This window comes from Panthera tigris, chromosome A2 (genome assembly GCF_018350195.1).
Source record: "Panthera tigris isolate Pti1 chromosome A2, P.tigris_Pti1_mat1.1, whole genome shotgun sequence".
Classification (NCBI taxonomy): domain Eukaryota; kingdom Metazoa; phylum Chordata; class Mammalia; order Carnivora; family Felidae; genus Panthera; species Panthera tigris.
Genome location: NC_056661.1, coordinates 24,095,351 through 24,122,551, shown reverse-complemented (window position 1 = coordinate 24,122,551; position 27,201 = coordinate 24,095,351). Strand labels below are relative to the sequence as shown.

Below are 27,201 nucleotides of genomic sequence, written 5' to 3'. Positions count from 1 at the left end.
TGGTATAATGGAATACAGACTGTTTTGTTCCTTGACTTTCTTTTTTTAAAAATGAAATGTCTGAGATTCTTCCATATCCATACATGAAAGCTTCCATTCCTTTTAACCTTTGCGTACTGTTTTTTTGTACCAATCTCCTCCTAAGGATTTTTAGATTGTTTCAATTTCCCCCTCCCCTCATATAGACTCCTATAATTAATAACTTTGAATAGGCTTAATTTCATATGTATATGAATATGTCTGTAGGATAAATTCCTAGGTTTGGAATTGCTAGGACAATATATTTCTAATTTTTCTAGTTGCCTTCTATAGAGACTAAACCATTTATAGTCCAATCAGCAATATAAAAGAGAGCCTATTTCTCATTAACTCTGTCAATGCAATGTGGTTTTCATGCTTTTTATTTTTGTCACTATGGAAGGAGAACAATGGCATTTAAATGTAGTTTTCATTTGCTTTTATCTTATTACATGTGAAGATGGGGTATCTTTAAATAGGTTTATAATTTGTCATATTCTTTTTTAAATTTATTTTTAGAAGCTCTTTATATATTAGAAAAATTACCCATTTGTCTGATTTGACTTCAAATTTTTGTTTAACGTTTATTCATTTTTGAGAGACAGAGAGAGACAGAGCATGAGCGGGGAAGGGGCAGAGAGAGGGAGCCTCAGAATCTGAAGCAGGCTCCAGGCTCTGAGCTGTCAGGACAGAGCCTGACACGGGGCTCGAACTCACAAACTGCAAGATCATGACCTGAGCCAAGGTGGGACACTCAACCGACTGAGCTACCCAGGCGCCCCTGATTTGACTTTAAAATGCTCCTCTTGCCAATTTGCTTTTTCTTTTGTGTTAATGGTGGTTTCTGTTATACAGAAATTATTACAAATTATTTTTATGTAGTCAAATATTCAGTGTTTTCTGTTATATCTTCTGAATTTTGTGTCATAAGAACAATTGTCCTGTTTTTTAGGGGGGTTATTTTTATGGTTTGATTTTCTGCATTTAGTCTTTGAACCATCTGGAATTCATCTTACTGTAAGGTATGAAGTATGGATATAACTACTTTTTTCTAGGTCAGGTGAAGTTTAAATGTCACTTCCTCTGTTTGCCTTTCACTGGAGCTAGCCAAGCCCAGGTCTCTTATAAATTCATGTAACTTCCCACTAGAACATGAAGCACAGACTTAATTCTTGTTCAACGTCTATCCTCTAGTCCAGAGTGGAACTTTCATCTGGAAAGAACCTGTCTTATCCACCCCAGTGCCTGTAAAATAGACACTTAATAAATATTTGTATAATGAATTAATAGTGTGAATTATAAAGAGCTGAAGTTATGAGGGGATAGAAATTATGCATAATTAGATGTTACAGAAAGACATACAGGTGGAATGTGAGCCTTTGAAGCTTACATAGAGGGGAACCAAGGCAATGGGGTGGTGGAAGATTAGATAGCTATCGCTATTTGGGGCAATAAAACAGCCCTGTGTTTAGAGTCTCCTTGGACCCAAGATGGCTTTCCCATACCCTTCTCTGTAAGACCCAGCAGGAATCTTTTTTCTTCTTGGGAAGCCTAATTTCTCAGCTTTCCCTGGGTTTAGTGAGACCTGCCTACATGATTGAGATTCCTGCCTAACATTGCAGGATGTAGGAACAGGTGTGGAAATATGGCAGGAGCTAAGAACAGAGAGGTTTTGTCCAGCCTGTGTTTTAGATACTTTTGGATAGCTAGGCAGCTCTGTCTAGTAGGCAGATAGGAATGAAAATCTAGAATTGGACAAAGAGGCATTCCCCGTGGCAGAGTATGCCAAATTCAACAAGAATGTCATGGGCATTCAGAGGATAGAGGGGTCAGGGAAGCTTCTATGAATGTGATGGTATTTGCACTCGACCAGAAAAATGGAAAGAATTTTATCAGATGTAGAATTAGGTGAGGAGCATGAGTAAAGGCAACAGGGCTGAGACAGTACAATGTTCAGGAGAGAGGGCAGGGGACTCTGTAGCTTAAGCTCTGGAATGGGGGGAAGAGTAAGCAGTAAAGATTTGCCAGGACAGGGAAAGCATTGAGTGCTTAGCTCAAGATTTTGAACTTTTTGAGTCTGGGAATAGCAGGCAGGAGTATCCTCCAGAAGGAATATAGAATCTTAGTGCTGGAGGGCTAGGCAGTAGCCCAAGCTAGAAGGAACAGAGGTACTGAAATAAGGTGGTAGCCCTAGAGGTGAAAAGGGAGGAACAGGCTTAAGAGATGCAAGGATAATTAATAAAATAAGCAAACAGACAAAACACAAAAATTAGCAGCCTGTATATCGATCCTTTAGTTTTTAGAAGAAACTAACAAATTAACAAGAGCCAACAAGACAAGAAAACAAATAAAACCTACATACTCTAATAGCAGGAAGAACATAAAGGTGTGGTGGCAAATACTTTGCTCAAGCAGTCTGTAGTTGTTATTGTAGCAGAGAAAACAAAAGACTCAATTGAGTACTTACTTGGTCCTGTGCATGATGTTATATTCTTTAGAGTTGATCACACATTTTCTTTATAGTAACTCCAAGACAGTACTATTATTGGTCCCATTTGAGATGAGGACAGCCAGGCTCAGAGAAGTTAAGTAACTTGCCCATTGTCACACAGCTATTAATTAGTGGAGTCAGGATTCAAACTCAGCTGTTCTGACTACAGAACCCAGAATCAACCACTGCATTCTATTCCACAGTGAGAAGTTTTGAGCTAGGATAAATTGGTTTGGCTCAAGAACTCCCGATACTGTAGGGACTACTCTTTAATGTGCTTCTTTTGGGGCGGAAAACTATTTCTATAACATAAAGGATTCCAACCATTGATGAAAACCTCTTGTAATGGAAGTTGAGAAGCTGTTTGTGTTGGCAGATGTAGTAGCCTTTTTTTGAGCTGCTGGTCTGCGTCTTCACCCTCTCTTGAACAGGGATGTGAAGTTCTCTTTCTGAAGTGAGTTTGAGTAGGCTTGGTGAGCGGGCCTCTGTGGAGGCCCCAGCCCCTTTGTAGGCTAGAGACAGTCATCAGCTTCAAATGGGCTTCAAGAAACATGGACAGCAGAGCTGGGGGAAGACCTCAGGCCATCCATCCTCCTGCCTGCTTAAGACAGTTCCCGGTACGGGAATACTGGGGAGGCGGCCAAGAGAAAAGATGTATTTCCAGGAGGGGTTTTCTGCTTCTTCCAGGAATCATTCTTGGGACAGTTCTTCATGGCCCCACACAGTGTGGTCAAAGAATCCCAGCAGCATAAAAGCTGAAAAGAAATGAAAGCCTTTTTTTTTTTTTTTATGATAAATGATGACTTTACTTTTGGAAAAAAAGAAAAAAAAAAAAAACAGCACAAACAATACAACTCCCTGATAGAGAGATGGTCTTTTCTGTAGCACAATGTCTGTATCTGCCTTGATCTTATCTGAGGCATGGAGGAGGGTTGGCAGCACATAAAAAAAGGCTGAGAGTTCAGACCTATGCACTCGTGCCCTTGTCCAGGCAGTCATCATACTGGAACCATTTCTCCCTAATCATTATGGTTAGGTCCAGAGGTAGGTATCAGGCCACCAAAATGTAGTGTTTTCCTCCTGCAGATATGGGTGGGTTTTTTGTTTTATTTTTAAACTTTCAAGCTTTAATAACTTCATCTGTGTGCCTGATATAGAGGATCTGTGTTAGCTTCTCAGTTCTCATAGCTGTTGGGGAGAGTGGGATTTCTTTTCTGTTCATTGTTTGTCACTTTGTTGAGTTTGCCTTCTCACCTCTCATAGACACTTTACTTTTGTTCAGTCCTTTAAAATGAAGATGCTTTGGGTAGAATGACTAACATAACTTTCCTCAACTGCTCAACATTTTAAGTGTTATTTGTAAATTGTTTTTATCAATAAGCAATTTTGTAAAGTTTAAAAGCACACAAGACCTTTCTGAAGACTCTCTCTCTCTCTATATATATATATATGTGTGTGTGTGTGTGTGTGTGTGTGTGTGTGTGTGTGTGTGTTTATTTTTGAGAGAGAGACAGAGTGTGAGTGGGGGAGGGACAGAGAGAGAGGGAGACACAGAATCTGAAGCAAGCTCCAGGCTCTGAGCTGTCAGCATGGAGCCTGACGCAGGGTTCGAAGCCATGAACTGCGAGATCATGACCTGAGCTGAAGCCAGATGCTTAACTGATTGAGCCACCCAGGCACTCCAAAAGACCCTACATTTTTAACATAATTTGGAGGAAAGATAATTCTAAATGCCTTCCTTAGAAAACTTTGCTGATGTTCATTAAGCACTTCCCATGGGCCAGGCTCTGTGAAGAAGACACTAGTGTGAAATATTCTTTCTAGTCCCCAACAACCCTGTAATACGGGGAGTATTAATTTGCAATGGGCAGATGAGTAAACTGAAGCTTAGTGAGGTTATTGGTACCCTTCTCAACATCACTATGTATCTGAACCCAGGTTTTCTCAAAAGCAAGAGACGTGGATACAAATGCACCTGGGTGCTCTTGCATGCTATAATAAAAACAATTTAAAAAATTTGTTTTTGTCCTGAAGGCAGTGAGGAACGAAATGGTGTTTTAGAAGGGTTTCTGTCTCATATTCCAGTACAACCAAAATTGGAGTCTTCACCCTTTCCTTCACTCATGTTCCCACTACTTCATATACTTGGCATTGAGTCTTGGAACTGGTACAACATCCACCTGTGTTTCTAAGATAGAAACCTTGGTTCATCCCTCACTGGGTCTAATCCCCCCAAATTTCATCTCTCTCAGTGCCTTTTCCCATTCTAATGGCTGTTATCCCCATTCGTCATTTGGTCTATTGCAGTAGCCTCCAGAGAGTCCTAGCCTGCCACCATCGTCTACTCCAGATGAAATCTGGACGTGAGGCAGGTGAGGCAGTGCCTGTGCCCAGAAGCCCTTGTTGCCTCCTCCTCACACACTGGGCAGCATAGGAAACTCTGTGCCTGGCTTATGGAATCCTTCACACTCTGGACCCCAGGTTGCCTTCAAGTCTTATCTCAAACCCCTAAATAAATAAAAAGCGCCTCCACCTCCTTATTTTCTACTCTTTGTGTCACTGAATTTTTTCTCATATCCTACACTTGCTAGGTCTTTCCTATCCTATGTCTCTACATTCTAGCATGCTCTTCCCATTGCTTAAACATGCCTTTCCTCCTCTTTTCCCACAAAACTCTTACTTGTCCTTGAAGTCTCAATTCACATGTTTTCCTCTGATCCTCTCAAAGTCAGTAGTTCCATCTTCTGTCTGACAGTACTTCATGTTGTAAAAAGCATGTTATTTTCTAACCGCATGTTTCTCCCTTCCACTAAACTTTGAACTAATGGTGGAGACAATTTCCTCTTCATCTTTGTGTCTTCAGTTGCTAACACATGGTTATTGCTCCATAAATATTTGTTGGATGATTAGATGGATGAATGGATGGAAAGATGGATGAAAGGACAGATAGATAATTTGGCAGCAGAGAAGCCAGATAGGAACTATTTCAGTATCTGGACAAAGACAACAAGTCATGAGGTAAGATGGCAGCAGTAATAGTGAGAAGGTAACTATTATGGTAGACATTTTAAATTAAATTAAAACGGCAGATTGTGTGAGGAAGGAGCATGTACTCCTTCTTGACTCCCTATCTTGGATGACCTTGATGGAGAAGAAACTGCAAAAGAAGTAGGGTGATTTTTCACTTTGGAGAGGGACAGGGGATAATTAGGTTTTTTAAAGCTTTTATTTTAATTCTGGTTAGTTAACATACAGTTTTATATTAGTTTCAAGTGTGCAATATAGTGATTCCATGCATCATGTAGTGCTCCTCACAAGTACACTTCTTAATCCCCATCACCTATGTAACCCATTCTCCCATCCACCCCCACTCTGGTAATCATCAGTTCTCCATAGTTAAGAGTATTACTTTTGTTTTGTTGTTTATTTTTTTTATGTTTATTTTTGACACAGAGAGGGAGAGACAGAGAGTGAGTGGGGGAGGGGCAGAGAGAGAGGGAGACAGAATCCAAAGCAGGCTCCAGGCTCTGCATTGTCAGCACAGAGCTTGACGCAGGGCTTGAAACCAGGAACCATGAGATCGTGACCTGAGCCAAAGTCAGACGCTCAGGTTGATCTTGCGGTTGTTGAGTCTGAGACCCACGTGGGGCTCTGCGCTGACAATGAGGAACCTGCTTGGGATTCTCTCTCTCTGCCCTTCCCCACCCTCTTTCTCTCTCTCTCAAAATGAGTAAATAAACATGAAAAAGAGTCTTAGTTTTGAGACTAAGTTTAGTTTTGAGACTTAGTTTTGAGACTACATATATATGAGATATATGTAGGATATCCAGAAAGAGTTGTTCAGTAAACATTTGAAAATTTAAGAAAAAGGTCATTGCTCCTCCAGAGGGTGGGATTTCAAGCTACTGCCTGAAATCCCTTCTTTCAGCTGTGCCAGCTCTCTCCATCTCCTTTACCCACACACCAGTCTATATGTTCCTCATATAGGAAGATGTCCAAGAAATACTGTAAAATGTAAAGCATTATCTATTTTATTTTTAAAGGGGTATGTGTATCTATTTGTCCAATCTGCCAAAAAAAATCTCCGGAAAGATTGACAAAATATGCTTAACAGTGGGAGTGGTTATTGCAGAGGTAGGGGGGGAATATAGGCTTTCTTTTTATAAACTCTTGTACTATTTTTTTTAATCACTAGCATGTATAATTTTTTAATTAAGGTATAATTCATATATAGTAAAATTCCTTTTTATAGCGTATAATTTAATGGTTGTTGGTGTATTCACAAGGTTGTGCAATCATCACCACTAATTCCAGAATTAAATTTTAATCACCAGAGAGAAACCATTAGCAGTCACACTCATTTCTCCAATCATCCCCCCTCTCCAGCCCCTAGTCTACTCTCTGTCTCTATGGATTTGCATATTTGGGACATTTCATATAAATGAGATCATGTAATATGTGGTCTTTTGTGATTGTATTCTTTCACTTAGCTTAATATGTTTGGATTCATTCATGTTGTAACATGGGTATTTCCTTCCTTTTTATTGCTTAATAATATTCCGTTATATGAATGTAACATTTTGTTTATATATTTATTCGTTGATTAACTTTTGGGTTATTTGTACTTTTTAGCTAGTTTGAACAATGCTGATATGAACATTCATTAGCAAGTTGTTGTTTAAAAATCTGTCTTCATTCTCTTGGGTATGTACCTTGGAGTGGAATTTCTGTGTCATGTGATGATTCTGTTCAAGTTCTTGAGGAACTGCCCAATTGTTTTTCACAGTGGCTGTGCTATTTTACATTTCCATCAGTACCGTGTGATAGTCCCAGTTTCTCCACCTTCTCACCAACATGTGTTACTGCCTATCTTTGGATCATAGTCATCCTAGAAGTATGAAGTGGTATCTCACTGTGGTTTTGCTTTGCATTAACCTAATGACTAGTGATGTGAACATATTTTCATGTGCTTATTGGCCATTTGTGTATCTTTCATGGAGAAAGGTCTTTTCAGAGTCTTTGCCCATTTTAATTATGTTATTAGTCCTTTTATTGTTGAGTTGTAAGAGTTATTTATATTTTTTGGATGCTAGACCTTATTAGATGCATGATTTCTTATATTCTCTTATGTACTAGTAATCTTACACTTGCATTTTCTATGTTCTATTCAAAAAATTCTGCCAGTACATAATGGTCAACATTTTTTAGTAAGTTGGAAGGATGATAGATTTAACAAAATTATGCTTTCAGGAAAAGCACATGAATTTGTACTATTATAATATGTTGTTAAGGAATAAATTACTGGTTAACAATTTTACATTGGCATAACTTGTTTTTAGAATTAGGAACAGTTTGCTAAATATGAAGAACTTTTTCAAAGTATAATCTTGATGCCAAACATACACACTGTAAACACACAGGTGGTCACTTGTATCAAATGGATACTTACCCTCTTTTCGTGATATCTTATCTACCTTAGAAATGGACTTTACCTTGAATATTCTCTTAGCTTTTGTCTATCGATACGACTGAACTTCAAAATTTGAGCCACTTCCAACCAAATAATTTGCCCCTTTAAATGTTCAGGGTATGGCCTCATTTTATAGTGCCATAAAATGAAATTTAAAAAGCCTCTCCAGAGAGCTGTGATTACCGTTTTTTTCTTTAGTTGTTAGCCAAGCTAATAAATATTCTTAGCAGTTCTGTCATCATATGTCATATAAAACTAGATCTAATGATCAAATCTATGAGAGGATCCCAATCACCAAGGCCTTCTGTGAAGCTTGAGAGGAAGAAGTGATCCACCTGATCATTAGACCCTTGGGTTTTCTGAAGCAGGACTTAACACACACCTCTCAGAAGGGTGGATGAAGGGGCCCTTAACAAAGTTTGGCTTGCTGAGGATTGACTGGCTGGCTGCTCAGGGAAGTGAAGCTGTAACTACTTGGCCTGTGGTACTTGCTGTATTTTCCCAGTTCTCAGTGAAGAGATGCTTGGCTATGTTTGGAGATAGTCCCATGAACCTCTCTTCTGATAAATTGTGTGTGTGTGTGTGTGTGTGTGTGTGTGTATTATATATACATGCATATATATGTATCCCAATTCCTAACCAGTGCCTTTCCAATATTCCAGCTTTTCTGGCTCCCCAGCATACCTTCTTGGGTTCTCTAGCACATGGTCTCTCTTTTCAGAGGTCTCCATTAAAGCCTGGGACCTTTCTCAAATTCTTGACAGCCAGTAATTCATAAAGGGAAAATGAATTAACTCCGTTTTAGCGTAGCTGTAGGGCAAGAGAGTTGTTTGGAAGTGATTGCTGCAGGCTGTTAAGACAGCTACTTAGCTTTCAGGGCTGGCAAGAGAAGGATGAAAAGTAATGAGTTAACCTGCTAAGAATTTGGCCATTTTAATCATTCGAGTCTGGCTATACTTTGTCTCCATTTATACCGAGTGGGGAAACAGTTATCTTGATAAGCAGGGATTTATCTCACCCCACCTCTTAGTGGCTGCCTGGATTCAGAGTAGAATAGACTCCTTTATGTAGCAAGGGGAATGGGCATGCTTTGTATGAGTAAGAAAAAGAAAAAAAAAAGCCATTGGTATTTTTTCAAAGTTCTTATCAGCAAAGAGCATTACCGAGAAATCCAATAGGGTAGTGATGACATTCAATTTTATTTGTACCAGGAATGCACAGATGGCTAGAGTTAGCAGCTATTCATTTTTAGCACATATCTCTCATTAATGTTAGGGAGAATTACAACAGACCTATCAAAGGGAAAAAATAGAGTAGAGTCTGCAGTATCAAATAAACGTGCATCATTTTTGTGCATGGGGTCACATACTTTGAATAATTCCTTTCTGTAATTGTAACTTTCCATAGTTAGTTTATTCTTCTTGTCGAATTTGTATGTTGTCATGGTATTTTTAATGGCCTGAAGAAAAGCATTTCAGCAAACTGCCCAGGTCTGAGACTTACAATTAGTCATTGCAGCTTGTGGGATCGTTTGTGAATAACTCAATCGAGATGTGTTTTTACATAAAAGTTCCCCTTGATTAATTGCCCAGGAAATGCTTCCAGTTCATAGAGATTTGTAAATCTGTATCATAAAATATTCCATTCCCAACAGTTCAGTCAGTGAGAAACTTGTGATTTTTTTTTTTAACCATCATGTGTTCACGTGTTGCCAGGACTTTGCCTTTAATCGATTTCCACAAAACAACAATGTAAAAATTAAATCCCAACATCTAGAAAAGCTAGAGTTCTTTATTTCCCTTCTATATTCCAAGACATAAATGGAGAGCCTGGTTTTTTAGAAGATCCAAATTAAAATGTGGTATTTTTAAAAAGAGAAAAGAAAGAACAAATGGAAAGAAAATCAATTAATTAAAAATACAAGCAACATAGGACTTGAGTTAAGTGGTACAAACATGCAGTAAGAATTTGACACGTTATTTTCTAATAGAATGTTGCTTTCCTCATGGGCTGAACTTGGATATGTTAAATTTATAGGGGTTTTCAGTTTCTTCAGTTGGGAAAGGGGAAAATCTCTCTTGTTTCCAATTTCTTCTTTGGATGAAAAATAATTCTCATTTTATAAAATAAAACCAGAAATAATTTAGTATTTAAACTAGCAAATGAACTCACTAGTAATAGGAAACATTGCATAAAGTGAAAATATGAGGTTGAGACATTAATAGAACAGAACACTTACAGTTTTAAATGAATTCCTTTTCTTCTGCTTCATCTTAAATTTTAAATATTTTTCTTATTTATATAATTAATATTGATGATGTTTTTCTCATAGAAACGAAAAATTTTAATATGAGTTATCACTTAGTGGTGTAGGAAAATTAGTCTATACAATGTGAGTTTATATTATTTCTTATTTCTAAATTACATGACAGCTACATTTAATACAGTCGTTCGTCATTATCCTGTAGGAATTTTATACAACTTCAATAATTCCCCAAGCCTCAGCTATTCACTGGGTAAATGATTTCCTTGAATGCTGCATGAGGAGTGTGAGAGCAGGCTTCCTTCTGTCTGTCTGTCTGTCTTCACAGAGTCTCAGATGGTTTTTAGTCTCCTGTGGTGTCTTATTTTATACAATGGATAGAGCCTTTGCCTAAAGGAGAGATGCTCTCACAGTCATCACTTAGGTGTGGTGTGTGAAAGAAATATAAGTATACATAGGTATATGTAAGTTTTTATGTGTAGTAAGTTTAAGTAGTATGTGTGTGTGAACTAAATATGTGTGTGTGTATGTATGTGTATATGTGTGTATGTTTGTGTGTGTGTATCTCCTGGTGTAAGAAACAGAGCTTTTGCTGAGTTTTCTGTGGTAAGAAGAAGAAAAGATGCTTGGAACTGCTGATGAAGAATGGTGGTAGCATAGCTTTGGGAAAAAAAAAATCTTATAGCCAGATAATGGTGCAGTTTTTTGTTTTTGTTTTTGTTCTTATCTTCGTGGGAGGATTATCCTGGTTAGCAAGTGTTAGCAAGTGAGTTAAATCCAAGAACAATGACAGGTTAGGAAACTGACCTGAGTTGTAGAGTCTAACAGGTTGGGATGGAACCCAGCTCTGCCTTCTTCTAATTGCAGGAGCCCTCCAAGCAAGTTGCTTGCTTGCTCGCTCATCCTCATGTTTCTAGTTTATAATGGGGATGGTAATACCTACATCATAGAGTGGTCCTGAGTAATAAACATATACATTGTCCTGTCCAGAGAAATGCCGATAAAATGCTACCTTTCTTTAGCATGCATGCTGATGAACCTGAGTCCTGGTGGCTGCTGTGTGGATTTTAGATGTGACCACAATTCCTCAAAGTTGGGGCACCCTGCCCTTGGGAATTCCAGAAGTCTTGCCATCCAGGTGGAAAGTAGAAAGGGCATGAGAAAACTCCTGTGGATGCTTAGGGTTTTCCTGAATCCCTCCAGGTAAAGATCCTACCATGAGTCCAGTGTGGAAGACTGGGTCCTTTGAGGAAGTAGGCTGTGTCAGGAAGAGGAAAGCATGAGAGGGTTCAGGCGTCTACAGATAGTCTCTGGAGGAAGCCTGAGAGCTTCACTGTATTTTTCAGAATCTTCCTGAAATGCGCAGAGGTCTAGGCTGGCTCTTGGTACTCTCTGACTGTTTTGGTTTGAGTAAATGTCATCAAGTAGAAGACCTTTCCATAGGCAATTGAGAGAACAGGAATGCACTGATTCACAAGAAGGATAGGTGGAGTAAGAGCTGCCAAATATATTTTATGATTGAGAGGTGGCTGGGAGTTGTCATAACTTACATAGCAGAGCTAAGTCCTGCTCTACAAACCCAGGGAGACAAGGGATGCTACATCTTTATGTCTTTATTGTTTTCAGCGCCACTTAGATCAGAACCCAGATTGGAGGCCACACAACCAGTAGAGGCAGAGGCAGACACGTGACCCACATATGACCTCCAGAACCCTTCAATCTGCCTGTCATGCTGCCTCCTAAAGTTTGAGCTTTTAATTGTGGAACTGAGATAACCCAGCACCTCAGATAGGTGCCACCTTTATGGCACTTTGTGAGTCTTGGGTCCTGGGGTTGAGGGCATTGGTAACCTTCTTTCCAACAGCTTTTTCCAGGTGTCACTGAGTAAAGGTGAGCCAGCCTGGAAGCATGGAGAACAGAAGCCACTAGTATCATTACTCTTGTCCTTATCATTAAAACTGCTCTATGGTGGCATTTATAGATCCCCTAGTATATACTGGTACTCATATTATCTCATATATTTCTCCTTTGAGTAAGTATTATTTTATTGTTCATATCCTGTTTTACAGATAAGGAAACTGATATAAAAAATTAATTCACCCATCCTAGGTCCTTCAGTGAAGAAATGGTTGATCAGAGATTTAAACTCATGCAATCAGGCTTCAAGTCATGGCTCTTAAGCTCACTTTGTCCCACTGTTACTCTAGACCTGTTTCTAGCTTGAAATCAAGGACTGATCCAGGCCATCCTGATTCAGCTTGGATGACCCACTGGTGAAAAGCAAAGGAAGGGCACTATTCTGCTTCCAAGCAAAATCATCAGTTCTGTCAGGGCTGAAATTTCTTAAGGAGAGACTGAAGATCAGTGCTCTGTACCTCCCTAGGAATAATGAAATTGCTGAACCGCAGCAGAAAGGGTGACTTTCACTAGTACTGCACAAAAGGAGACATCTTAATGGAAGCTCTAATGATGAAACTTGGGGACTGACTCACCTCTCACTTCCCTCAGTATGCTGAGGGCTTTAGACATACTACCTGAGTGTGTGTGTGTGTGTGTGTGTGTGTGTGTGTGCGCGCGTGCGCATGTGCACACGTAAGTCACTGAACTGCTCTGAGCAGTAATCTCATCGGCCATATAAGGAAGAGGGGGATTTAGCTCTTGTTTCTCCTCATTCTTAAATGCTGTCTCTATCATTTCTAGTCATGACTTTGGTGGTACCTGAGAATCTTTGTTATTGTCAGTTATGTGTTTAAAAATTAGGATGCTTTTATGTGGTACAGATGAGCACTTACGTATGTTATTAATTATGCCTCTTTGTATAGAACATCCATAACTTGCAGATCAAATATAAACATATGACTTCATTAATTCTTGCTTAGAAAGAATCTAAGGCTAAAAGGTATGTAAAGTAAAAATATTTAAAGAAAAATATTAAGTAGCACAAGTAGTGCATGTTATAGCAAAAATCACTGAGATGATACACTAATAACTAAAACTTGAGAAACTCTCATTAACACTATTATTCCTTGGACTTTATACATCAGAGCAATAATTCAGTGGGATGATCCTTGGACAGGAAAAGGGTTTGGGTCAAATTAATAAACATATCCTGCCATGTTCCTTTTTAGAGATTCACAGTGCACTTCACAATAGTAAAGGCTCTGGAAAGTTCTGCGATATAAGAAACCTGTTCACATTTTTTTTTTTTTTTACATTTAAGTCCTCAAGACTTGTTTGGTCCTAACCCTTTTTTGTTTGTTTTTGTTTTTCTAAAAATTAGTGACATCCCCCAGAGCTAGTGCTGCCAGAACACTGTTGTAAACCACTGAGTTAGAACAACATCATTGAGTGGAATTGAAACAGGTGGCATCATAGTGATGGATTTTGGAAGTGGTTAATTGTGCTGAGGCAATTGTGTGGGGAAGTGGTTTGTTCTGCCTTCTCATGTAATTGGGGGGAATTGGCTTATGCCCCCTTTGCCGATAATTCTGCCACTTTGTTATCCTTCACTGATTTTCATTTCATCCGCCACCCACCAGTGATTCTGTTTTACTCATTGTCATTAGACTAAGTTAGAAGAGATTTGAGTTATGAGAAAAAGAGTGGAAAGAACAGGCATTTATTTTTGCAGTGTGTTGTCATGGGGATAAATACTTGGGAAAGTAAAAGGATGCATAAATTTCCATAACCCCTCATTGGCCATAAGTTATGCCTTCCAAATGCCTTAGGTTGCACTGGTGAATATGGTTTGGAAGAAGTTTGAGAAATGGAAAAATGAAGTCTGTTAGATAGATACTGAGCTAAATAGTTTGAAATGGACAATAAAAAGATTGTGAAGTACTTTGAAAGATTAGCACAAACAAAATAAAATAAAGGTTTAGAAAGTTTTAAGTAATTAAAGTTGTTTGTTTTTATTCTGTTCCGTGGTTTTCACCCACTTGTATAATCCCCCTCATGGGCAGGACTTGTTACTTGAATCTAACCAATAGAATGTGGCAAAGGTGGTGAGTGCCAGTCCCTTGGACAAGGTATGTTATAAGGCAAAGGTGGTGGATGGCACTCCCGTGATTACTTCACCTTGTATAGGACTCCATCTTAGGAGACTGGAGAGAGATTTGTCTGCTGGCCTTGAAGAATCAAACAGCCATACTGTGAACTGCCCATGGAGAGGGCCACATGTCAAGGAACTACGAGCAGCTTCTAGAACCTGAGGGCTGTCTCCAATTCCAGCCAACAGCCAGTAATAACTAGGAACTTCATTCATTCAGCTGCAAGAAAAAGGGATTCTTCCAACAACCCAAATGAGCCTAGAAGCACATTTTTCTCCAGTTAAGCCAACAGATAAGAAATGCAGTCTGGCTAACATCTTGATTTCAGCCTGGTAAGGCTGGAATCAGAGGGAGCAACCAAGCTGTGCCTGGACTTCTGACTCACTGAAGCTGTGAGATAATAAATAAGTGTTGTTTTAGGCTGCTAAGTTTGTGTTAAGTTGCTGCACAGCAATGGAAAACTGACTTAGTGTTAGTCTGGATTATCTTTGGGATGGTCTGATAAGCCATACCTTGGACCAGATCCTAAAGAGAGTATAACTTACTTATTGAGATTAGTGCTTTGCCTCCCTCTTAGAGAAAAAAAGATTGTAACTCTCAAAAAGGAATGTCTGGGTCTGGCTAGAATGCTCCATTTACTTTAGTGGCAAAGATCTCATAATAATGTACAATAATATTTTATTATTCTCATGTAGCATAATAGATAAGACCATGAGCTTTGGCATCATAGAAATGATCCTTCCAATTCTGGGTTTCTACTTATTAACTGTATGATATATGATGTTAGCCTAAACCTCAGGTTCTTCATCTGTGAAATGGGGATAAAAATACTCTCCATGTAAGGATGTTGTTTTGTTTAACTGAGGTTATATTTTTATAGTTCTTAAGCACTTAATATGACATCCAAAAACAGAGGGTTTTTTTTATTATATGGCAATATTTTAACATTGATTTCTGGTAGGAAATAATATAAACTCTGACACGTTATTTCTGTACTTTAATTTGGAAAATCAGCATATAAGATTTTTATCTTCTTATACCTCTGCTTTGTTTTATGTCTGGGCTGCTGCAGACCAATTCCAGATTGGATGCAATAAAAATAGGTCTTGCATACATGAAGTGCCCCTGTGCTCATAGGTTGCTTTGGCTGTATATTGTCTGGGCAAATCGCCCCCAACCTCTGGCCAGACTGTGGAATGTTGGTTTCCTCCAACATTAGCCCCCCGGGGGTCAATTTTCACAGTTTCCATATGTTTTTATATTACCCCAAACTGTAAATACAACTGACACCCTACCAAATTGGCCCTAATGTGCCTGTGTCTAACAGTGGAGTTGTAGGCTTTTAGAAGAATACAATACTCCCTGGAATTGTGGCAATTATAGGAATGTTTTATTTTTAAAGTGTTTAGATTTTTTTTTTTTATTTGAGAAGTAAATGATGTGCAAGAAGATATGAGTTGGGAACTGGAGAGGAGTTTTAACCTTATGTCTTAGCCCTAACTTGAGTTTGCCCCCATGTTTCCAGAAGTTCTGTCCTAAGATCTGTTACCTGTTATCTGTTATTGTTCTTGCCCTTTTGGTTTCTTCTTAGTTCCCCTTTTTGTTGAGCATCTACTTTTATCTTCACTTATTTTATCATCTCTAAACTCTTTGTCTCTGATTAAATCTGTCTGTACAGGAAGAGCCAAACTCATTATGATGCAGTGAAGTACCAGGATATGAAATACACTAAACATTTCTTATTGTAGATTCATCCATAAAACCAAATAATTTGTTCAAAAAGTGGTCACATTGAGGTTAACGGGTTCAGAGAACGGAAATTAATAGGGAAATTGCATGGCGTCCTTGTTGGTTTTGTGCTCTGCTTCGGAGCTGGGTCTTCATTTCAGTAACTGTTGCTGCCACCATGAAGTTTGAAGCTGTTAAGCTCCCACCTTCCATTCCAAGGCTCCCCTGGTAGAGAGCCAATATTCTTGGGTAATTACCTCATGTGTATCTAGTTCTCTAATAGCCAACCGAGTTGCAGATCAGGGCATCCTATAAAGTTGGGAGTGGTGTGCCTTAAAGTGGCTGGACTACAGAACAGAGATTGTATTCTGAGAATTTCCGTTGTTATTCTTTAGACCTTTTGGGGGCGGCCTGGGAGAAGAGAAAGTGAGAGTGGTGTGAAGGAACTCGGCAACATTCTCCACAGTTGTGTGGCATAGTACAGAGATTGAGGGGATGGAGGTGGCCTCTGGAGCTAGACTGACCGAGAATCCTGCCTCTGCACTCATTCGCACTACAACTTTGGGGAGTTTCCTCATCAGTAGTAGAAATAATCAAAGGACCTGCCTAATAGGGTTGTTGTGAGTATTAAGTGAGCTAATAAGTGTAAGGTGCTTAGAGCACCTCCAATGATGTGCGCATGTGCTGCCTGTGCTTATCATTACTACATAGGAGTATTAGAACATGTCTAGACCAGGGTTCAGCAAACTGTAGCCCATGGGCCAAGTCTAGCCCTGCCACCTATTCATGTAAATAAAGTTTTATTGGAACACAGCCATGCCCATTTTTGTGTATGTTATCTGTGGCTGCTTTCATAGTACAAGGACAAAGTTGAAGCAAAGTTGGTTACTTTCTACAGATGCTGTATGGTTCCCCAAGCCTAAGATATTTACTAGCCTAGCCCTTGATAGAAAAAAGTTTGCTAATCCCTATTTTTAGACTTCAGAAAGCTTTTCTCAGCAGCATAAATGAAAAAAAGGCCATCAGATTGCTGTGAACCATGTAGACTTTTAAAAGCCATCTGTTGCTTATGAATTAAATTAGGAAAGAGATACTGTACTGGGTCATTTCTTTTGGGCACGTATTTTTAGATCTTGGATTTAATTTCAAAAAAATACATTTATAGGAATGAGAACCTGTGTTGTTGTTGTGCTGGTGGCAGGTAGTCATGCCCAGTTGTATTCATCAGCTGTCCAGTCTGATTTCTTTTCACTTTGACTAGATACCATCTCATTGACAATAAGCTGATATTCATTACATGAAATTGAATTCTTCTTTATAGAAAATGCCTTTCTGGAAACAAATATGAGGGCAACCTTAATTCATATAAATCCCTAGATACACCATTCCTAAATAATTTTATGGGTTCACATAAAACACCTAGCCAACACAAAGGACCTGTTTCATCCTTTGAATGAACAGGAGCAGGTTTTAGAATTAAATTCAATCCAGAATAACTCTGTTAGTGACAGCAGAGTGGGCATTGTGCTGGATTCTTTAAGAAGAGAATAAGATGGTTGAGATCACTGTAAAGAGGGTGCTTATAGCAGAACAGGGAAGACATTAAAGGATCAGAAATGTGTTGAGTTCTTAGCAAGGCAAGCACAGCATATTTTGGGAATTTGTAATATGAGGATCCAACTTTCTAGACTGACCAAGGCTTCCCAGAAGACCTCCTAATAGGGATACATATGAATTACCTGTGATATAAGGGCTGAGATGGGAATGAGGTGAAGAACTTTATAGAAGAGGAAAGTGCTGTGCAGGGGTCCTGAGGATCTTACAACTCTGTGTATTGAGGGTGCAAATGTAAGGCCAGTGTGGCTGAGTAGAGGGAGTAGGTTGAGATAATACTTGGAGAGGCAGAAGATAGACCTAGTAGGAGTCATGAGAAGAAGCATGACTTTTTCCACAGGTAGTGGAAATCCAATGAGAAGTTTTAAGCAGCAGAGAAATGTGATTCTGTTTGTGTATCAGATACTCTTTCCCCTCTCCTATAGAGAATGAATTAAATGGACCAATTGGAGCTGGCATCATTGCCCAACTTGGAGGTGAGGGTAGCCTGGGCCAGAGAGGATGAGGTTAGAAGTTATTCCTTCAGTGTTGTGAATACCCCAAGATTTGGCCCTGTTCTGACAGTAATGCCTGCCTGGTGGTGCAACAGTCAGTAATCAGTGAAAAATGCAAATAAACGTATCATTACAAGTTGTGGGGGGTGCGCTAGAGGAAGGGCATGGAGTGTGATTATAGCAGTTTTGGTGAAGGGAGGGGATATTGTTGGATTTGATGCCCAGAAAAGGCCCCTGTGAAGACTCTGAAGACATTGAAGTTGAGATCTGAAGGATCAAAGTCAGCCACAGAGGAGGAGTGATGGCTATAAGAGGAAAAGGTGGGGGAGCCCCAGACAGAGAGACCAGCACATGTCTGTGCTCCGTGGTGAGAGGGACTGAAAGAAGACTGGCTTTTGGATTCCGTGGGTAAAGGTGAAAATCATGTGGGATGAGGCTGGTCGGTTCCACAGATGTGTGTTTCTATTCTCTGGGAAATGGGAAACTGTTGGAGGATTGTACATCAGCAAGGACATCATCTGACTTGTTCTGAAACACTCCCTCTTGCTGCTGGCTGGAGAATGACTTAAAGGGGGCACAAGAGCAGAAACAGGGAGACCAGTGAGGAGAGAAGAGCATCATGGTCTAGGCAGGAAATAATGGTGACTTGAGGTGTTGTGGTAACAGGAGTGATGGAGGCAAAGGGTCTGCATACTCTGGGTTTCCCTGTCTGCATTCCTGCAGGGCACCAAAGCACCATGGGATAGGTGGAGCCATGGTGTCCTGCAGTAGGGGATGCTTGTGGGTCTGTCAACCTTGCTTTGGGTTCTCCTGGTGATGCCAATTTGGACCATATGGGCTGAGAAGCCTGAGCATATAGTCCAGTCTCCAGTGAGAGTAATGTAGAACATCACAACACATTTATCACTTGACAGTGAGAAAAACAATCACTCCAGGGCTACCATTCTCAGACCTACATGACCAGTCTGTGCTCTTTGGGTCATGACACCTACATGGGAAGCTAAGCAGCAAGACATTTGTTTGATGAATAGTAAATGGGAGCCAGGCTTTTTGGTCATGTGACCCTCGTAACTGTGTATGATTTGCTCACCAGCAACAGTGTCTTGTTCTTAGATGCCCCAGGATTAAACATTGAGTCCTGAGTAGTATGAAAAACAGGCCAGCCTTTTCCCTTTGAGTGTCCTGTGGGTACATGCCAGTCCTACCAAATGCATCTGGAGGAGGACAAGGGGTATCAGAGAGCACCTGGCTTTCTCATTGGGGTCTTCCATAGGAGTCCCCTACTATCTGCTCTCTTTAGTGTAGGTACTCAGCCATTGAGGTGCATCCATTCTTAGGGTGGTGCTCTACTGATATCTGAAGGGAGGAGGTTCTTCGGGGCCAGAATAAGGGAGAACAGTTGAAGGAAGTCAGCCCTTCGGAACTTCTCCAGAGTGAAATATCTACAAGAAAAACAAATCCTTCTCTTGCTGATGGTGACCAGCTCCTGCTGTGTGACCTGCTTTGTAGGTTTTCCCAGTGTGGGTGGGGAAGTCAACAGTGGAGGGAGGGGAGAGTGCATATGGGCTCTAGAAGAGGGGGAGTTAAGTCATATTGGAACTAAGTCCTAAGACCTTGGCCCTACTTGCTGCTCTTTGCTGGGAGGAGAGCTGGATTCAAGTAGCCACAGCTGTCCAGATACTTTGTCTTTCAGGAAGGACTATCATGCTCATGACACTTAGCACATTTGTATGTGCTATAAAAATATCTTTGGAATAGTTATGTAGCTTTCTAAAATGTATAGCTATGCCGAAATACTGAATGGTATTTGCAAGCTTTAAAAAAGTGGAATCATCTCAGTGGTTACAGTAAAAGCCGTTATTATCAGAAATTCTGCATGCAATACTCATTGTTAGCTTCCATTGTGTGTGTGGCCATCTACTTGTGCAGTCACTTCAGGATCCCAGCTCACTTACCCATGCTTGTCGTGACCTTCCTGCAATGCTTCCATTAGGTTAGCCTTACAGGAATGCATCTCATCTTATTATTAAGTAAAGCACACTGAAAGCTAAATGAATGACACAGAGGGTTTGATAATGCATTCCAAAGTCCATTGTTTGAGGCATTTCAAATAGCTGCTATTCCGATGTGGGAAGTAAGACACTAGATATGTATTCATGACATTACACAAGACATGATCACATTTATATTATGAGCTAAGAATGAAGCAGAGGAAACATGCTGGAATCTGTTGTAAGCATTTTACCTGTACTAACCTATTAGCTCTTCACAGTAACACTATGAGTTAGCTACAATTATTTCCATTTTATATATGAAGAAGCTGAAGTACAGAGAGGTTAAGAAACTTATTCATAGTCACACAGCTAGAGAGTGGTGGACTTCTGATGAGAACCCAGGCAACCAGCTCCAGAGTTTATGCTACTAGCTCCTGCCCTTCAGTGGCTCCTGGAAAATTCTTATATCCCAGAATTGTCTTCCATAGAGGTTACACCATTTTACACTCCCAGTTATACCTACATCTAGTTATTATTTAACCAAGAGAAATGAAACCATATGTCCACAAAAAATTGGTACAAGAATGTTCATTGCAACCTTATTCTCAACAGCAAAAAATTGGAAATAGCCCAAATATCCATTTAACAAGGGAATAGCTAATCAAACTGTAGTATGTTCATATAATGGAATACCACTTGATTTCAGCTATAAGATGGAACTTAGGCACAATATGAATAAGCCTCAAAAACCTTATGCTGAGTCAGAGAAGTCAGACACAAAAGGGCATGTACTGTATGATTCCATGTATATGAGTTCAAGAACACACAAAACAAATCCATGCAGATGAAATCTGGGATAGTGACCACTTCCTCTCAGGGGTCAGGGACATGAGGCTGGGTGATGGCAATGCTCTATATTTTGATTGGTCAAAAATCATCGATTTTTATACTTAATATCTGTGCATTTTCTTATATGTATTTATACCTCACTTACACACACACACACACGCATACAGTAACACATGGGAACTCCCCCTTCTTCCCTGATCCATTCTGTTCCTCAGTGGTACAATGTTTACAGACTGGTGTGGGGTTTGCAGCAGTTTCCATTTCCATGGATATGTGTAAATAAACATTAAAATAGGCTTTTATATTTTAACATAAATAAGATCAGACTATATGTGTTATTCTGCTGCCTGCTTTCTTTTTTGATTAACAATATGTCTTAAAGGTTTTTCTGTGTCCATACTTCAGTTCTTAGCTAGCTTGGAGTTCCAGAATATGAATGTGCTTGATTTCTTCAGCCAATTTCCTTCTGATGGGTGATTTGGCAGTTTTCAAATTTTTACTTTGACAGTGTAATGTCAAATTTTGTAATGAAAATTTTGTGCATAAATATTCATGCGTATGTGCAGACATTTTTGTAGGCTACTTTCCTAAATTGGGTTTTCTTGGGAAAAAGGTATGGACACTTTGGTGGATACTGCCAAATTAGTTTATAATTTTATAACCAATTTTTGTAAGTTACACTCCTCCTGACATCATATGAGAGAGCTAGATTCTGGTATCCTCTCCAACAATGGATATTATCAATCTTTTAAGATGTTTGAGAGAAGGTAGGTAAAAACAAAACAACAACAAAAAACCAGCATCTTGTTTCTGCTGAGATTAAAAAAAAAGAAGTTTTGATTTTTCTCCTTTATACACAATATACATATGAACTTAGAGTAGCATATGCACCTCTTGCTCCACACTGCCTCCCAGCTATGTGATTCTAGAGGCCATAAAGCCTGACACTTTCTCACCAATAAGTTAGGGAATACTTTCTAATTTTAATTTTAATTTTAATTTGATCCACTGTTCTAGTGAAAAATAGCAGGATTCTGTCCTCTATGATATTCATTCTTAATATAGTAGCCATTGTTGATCTTGATACCTATTGGAATTTTTTTTATTTAATCCAAATTCCTTAATGATGTGACATGACTTGCTTAATGACACTAGTCAATTTAAACGGACCCTACCACTGTACTCTCCAACCAACCTAACCCCTCCCCCATAACTGCTTTAAAAAATTTTTATTTAATGTTTATTATTTTTTTTGAGAGAGAGAGACAGACACACCATGAGCAGGGGAGGGGCAGAGAGAGAAGGAGACACCGAATCCGAAGCAGGCACAAAATCTGTCAGCACAGAGCCCGACGTGGAGCTCAAACCCACAAACCGTGAGATCACGACCTGACCTGAAGTTGGACGCTTAACTGACTGAGCCACCCAGGTGCCCCCATAACTGCTTTTTTAAAAATTTGCATCTTGGATATATTTTTAATGGTGTTTCCCTGAAGAAAAAAAGCTTATCCCTAGGAAACTTTATTTCCGAACATGGAGCAGGTCAGTCTCTGGCAGAGGCTTAGAATCTGATTTGCCTCGTGGGTGAGAATTTGGGAAGTGGGTATCAATGACACTTTCTTCTCAAACAGTATTGCTAGAGGACTTTGCATTCTGCACCCCAGGAATTCTAACTTCCTTAGTTTAGTACAATTGAGAGCTGTATGGAGGTTAGCCCTGTTTATCTATGCATGTGGGTTTACTTCTGCAGATGGTAGGAGATGCAGGACTGATAAGTCACCTACAGATTTTATTCTTGGAGATGCTGAAGTTATTACTAGCAAAAATCACACTGGTTGTTCCTTCAGCAAGTGTCTAGTGAGCTTCTGTGGGGGTATTTTGTCTTTATTGGGGGATCTCATATATTTAAATTTCATGAATTCTCTCCCTCTCCTCCTACTCCATAAATTGCTGTTTCAACCTGTTCTTTCAGGTAACCTTGGCTTCTCTGAGGGATACTTGAGAGAGTGACTGTCTAGTAGGTGAGGTTCTGCTCACTCTTAATCTCTTTCCCACCTCGACCAGAGCAATCCTTCTTTTCCTTTTTGGCTTTTAAGTAAGCTTTTATTAGAAGAAAGAGTTCTGCTGCTAGAAATATATTTGAAAACCATAGCACTTCTTCAAGGGAGTGTGTGTACTTTATACATATCTATTGATGCTCATGTCTACGAAGATAAGATGATAATTTTCATCACCTTGCTGTGCATGCATCCAAATAGCCAAATTCAGAGTAGTGCCATTCACAACCAAGTTTTTCTTTTCCAGTCATTCATGTCCCAAGTCAGACAGCATTTGAATTTCCAGACTTCAGTCTTCCATTTTTCTTAGCCACTTATTTGTATTTCAGGAAAGCTTTAGGGGTGCCTGAGTGGCTCAGTTGGTTAGGTGTCCAACTTTGACTCAGGTCATGATCTCATGGTTCATGAGTTCAAACCCCACATCAGGGTCTATGCGGATAGCTCAGAGCCTGAAGCCTACTTTGAATTCTGTGTGTCTCTTTCTCTCTGCCCTCCCTTACTCCTGCTCTCTCTCTCAAAAATAAATAAAAACTTAAAAATTTAGAAAAAAAAGGAAAGCTTTAAGGGATGCATGGATTTGGGGGTTTGTTTGTTTTTTATTTTTGGATTGAAAAAAAAAAACTGAAATATTCCTGAAAGTAAGGTCTGTATATGTTCACACTGCCCTGAGAACTTTGTGGGAGTTCATTATGCAAATGATGTTCATGATAATAGTCTATTTTCTTTATCAGTGGTACTTGGGGTAAAAAACATTTAGCAGTTGGTTCTAGTTAAATGTGTGCTTTAAAGATATAAAAAGTATTTCTTTATAAAAATGTCCTCTACTTAAACAATCTCTCTAATAACACTGACCTATCACATCCTATTACTGGGCACTGACCTTATTTCCTGAACTGGAAAGTGTGCTTGCCCCAGATTGGGATGAGTTTTGAAATACTATATCCTTGTTCAATTAGGAAGCAAGAGGTTGTTCTCAACATCTTTATAGTAACCAAAAGATAATTTCCTAAAAGAAGATTAGCATATAGACTTGAGTTGGGAGTTGGTAGTTTCAGATGTGTACCTTACCTATTTGTATAGGATACAAATAAGGAAATATCAGAGAAAAATTATCTAATCCCAATGTTGACCAAGTAGATGGCTGTTCTCTCTCACCATAATCCTTTTAATAAGTGTCACTAGGAATACTAAAATCACTGCTTCAGCTGGTACTGTAAATATTCTTAAAGACCAGTGTTCAGAATATTTTCATTAGTAGGAATTCCTGATAGAAGATCATTCAGCTTAATAAACACTTCTCTTGAATTTCATTTTCTTGGAGTGGAAGGGAGTAGCCGAGTATATAATTTTATGAGGACTAGAAATAAAAGTTTCTTATTGAGAGTGTCTTCCATTTGATTAGTAATTGTTTCAATTTGACATGTTTGCTGTGTATCATCTATTCTCATCTTGTGCACATTTCCATCAGAGCAGTGATTCTCTCTTGCTTGCTCTGGGAACCAGGCTCATTGACAGCAGCTGACTTAGCAATACTGGGGAGGAGAAATTGGGGTCAGGAAGGATCCCAAAAGATTCTGCTCTGCAACCCTCCTCTTTTGGAATCAGTGCTCCTGAGCCCTCTGTACTGCCCTCCTGCCTCCTCACGTGTGAGATTAGATTTATACCAGCTGCCATGGACATGGTTGCCTAAATCTGTGGAATGTTTTGCTAAACGCTGCTGGTGAAATAGTCCACATTAAGCCTATAACTCCTCCCCCCACTTTTTTTTAACCCATCCTTTATCTGTAGTCTTTTACTCACTTGCTTACTTTATGGTTTTGCACTTTGACATCCTGTAGATTCATTAAGAACTCTTAATCCGAACACCAGGGCTTTACTTAACATGATGATTACCCAAATTGTTATTCTGTTTGAGCTAAGTGATGACAATGTATTTGATTGGAACCTTGTAATTGTTATTTTAAAATCAAAGTAATGGATTATGATCTCAGAATAGGAACATGATCCAGAAGAATAATAATAATTAGAAGAGCAACCACTTAGAAGAAAATAAATTCTCCGTCATAGACCAGGGGCCCTTTATTCCCTGAGTCCTGCCTACCTCTGCAGTCCTAGGTTCTACCCCTCTTCCAGACCCTTGCCCTGGGCTAGCCTCACTGCAGCCTTCCAGTCCTTAGAAGTAGTTGGTCCTTTCTTGCCTTGGGAATTGCACTTGCTGTTCCCTGCATTTGGGGAGCATCTCTACTGGTGACTTCTTGGCTGGCTCCTTGGAGTCTTACCCAATATTTTACCACCTTAGGGAGGTTTCCTGGCCACAGTACCTAAAGTCATCCCCCCACTCAATGCCTGTCCACACATGCAATGCACGTCATCATCTGTCACAGCATGTGATTTATCACCCCTCTCCACCCCCCTGCTTAGGAAACCTAAGTTGTGTCTCCTTGGTACTGTTCTGCCTCTCCCACTAGACTTAAAGCTCCATGAGTTGGGTGAAGACTATACATACCTCATTCACTACAGCAGCCCCAGTGCCATCCTGGCACTTGGCATTAAGTGGGTGATCAATAAGTACTTGTGGTTAAATGAATTTCGGAATAATCTGAAGTTCCACCTTTTCCCGAATCCATGTCAATATATTCTATCCTTAGTACTCATGTTGTGATAACATATGATCTTCCAGTGGTTGAATTTAACCACACTCTGCTGACTTTTCTCAGGCACATGAAGGATCAGAATAAAAAGGTGGCCAACCTCAAGCACAACCAACAGTTGGAAAAGAAGAAGAATGCCCAGTTACTGGAAGAAGTCCGCAGGCGAGAAGATAGCATGGCTGATAACTCACAGCACTTGCAGGTGAGCTCAGGCTCCTCCTCTTTATACCTAAGTAATTGGAGATTGACTTCCTCTGACATGCATCCTTTGCTGTGGAAAAATATGCACAGAAATGGGGGCCTTGCCTTAGCTCTGAGTCCAGCACTAACCGTGTACTCCCAGAGAACCCAATATGTCTTTACAATTATGGAGTATCATTTTCAGAATGGTGCCCAAGAAGAGCTGATTATGCTATAAAATCTAATACTGCACAGAGTCTCTTGGTTCCTATACCTCACCTTAAAAAGTAAGGGCCGCATTTATATTTTTAAGCTTAAAACATAGAAGCATCCTCCTTTTAGAATTATATTTAAGTGGCTTTGGCGTTTGTAGAAGGGTAATGTATGCGTGTTATCACAGAAGGTATTTGAAAAAGGATGCTTTCAGATAGTTTACAAAACTGGTTTTGTTTTGTTCAAAACTCTGAGGCTCTGAGGCAGATCATTATTCTGTCTTCTCTGTGGAATATAGTTATCTCTGAATGGACAGCCCTATCTGAGAAACCAACTGGCTGACTGAAAACACCAATTTTTCCTCATTAACCATCCCTATTTTTGGCAAAGGAGCTCTCCCCATGTGCTCAATAAAACATTCAGGCTAAAACAGGGCATTTGCTTTGAAGTTCCTTTATTTATTCCAATGTGCTTTAAACAGAGTAGTTTAAGTTCAACTTGGCCAGAGTTCATGTTACATTTTGCTTATTAATTAGTGTCTTTCTGTAGTTATATATCAGGTTTCCTCCTTGGAGATAGAAGAAGTTAGATAGTTTCAATATGTACTCACAGTTCATCTTTTTAATTGACCAAAAGAGAAATAAGTAATTATTCTAGGGTAGGAAATACAAGGAAATGTCTTGCACAGAGCATGGCATGTGGAGATTACTTAGTCAATATTAGTTTCTTTTTCCTCTGTATCCTAGAGCTGCATTTATGGTTTCAGTCAAGCCCCTTTGTTTGGATACCTGATTTGGTTTGCACAGTAGTAACATCGGGTCCTTTGTTCAGGCGTGGGACCACCTTCACATGGACCATTAGCTTATTTGAATCCACAACTTCCTCCATGTTCTTGTCCCAGGATTTTGGACCTTGGTTTCCCCCCCAGTCATATGAGATATTAAATTGGAGCCTATAGACTGAGATAATGAGAACTAAAATTTGTAGAACATTTTATTGCCAGGCATACAGTCTCAGTTTTTCTTCACCACAGTGTTAGTGATTTTACATATGGTAAAATTGGAATCTCAGAAAAGTTATCAAGCGACATGCTAGTAAAAGAGTGGAGGTATACCTGACTCCGGGTCTCC

At 39.5% G+C, this 27,201-nt stretch overlaps 1 protein-coding gene across 1 annotated transcript in view; it reads left to right on the top strand.

The window, feature by feature from the left end:
* ERC2 (ELKS/RAB6-interacting/CAST family member 2) overlaps positions 1 to 27,201 on the top strand; it is a 709,181-nt gene that overhangs the window by 438,382 nt on the left and 243,598 nt on the right. Inside the window, exon 12 of the mRNA XM_042979179.1 lies at positions 25,745 to 25,880. Coding sequence (XP_042835113.1) covers positions 25,745 to 25,880 — 136 coding nt within the window. The remainder of the gene's footprint in view (positions 1 to 25,744; positions 25,881 to 27,201) is intronic.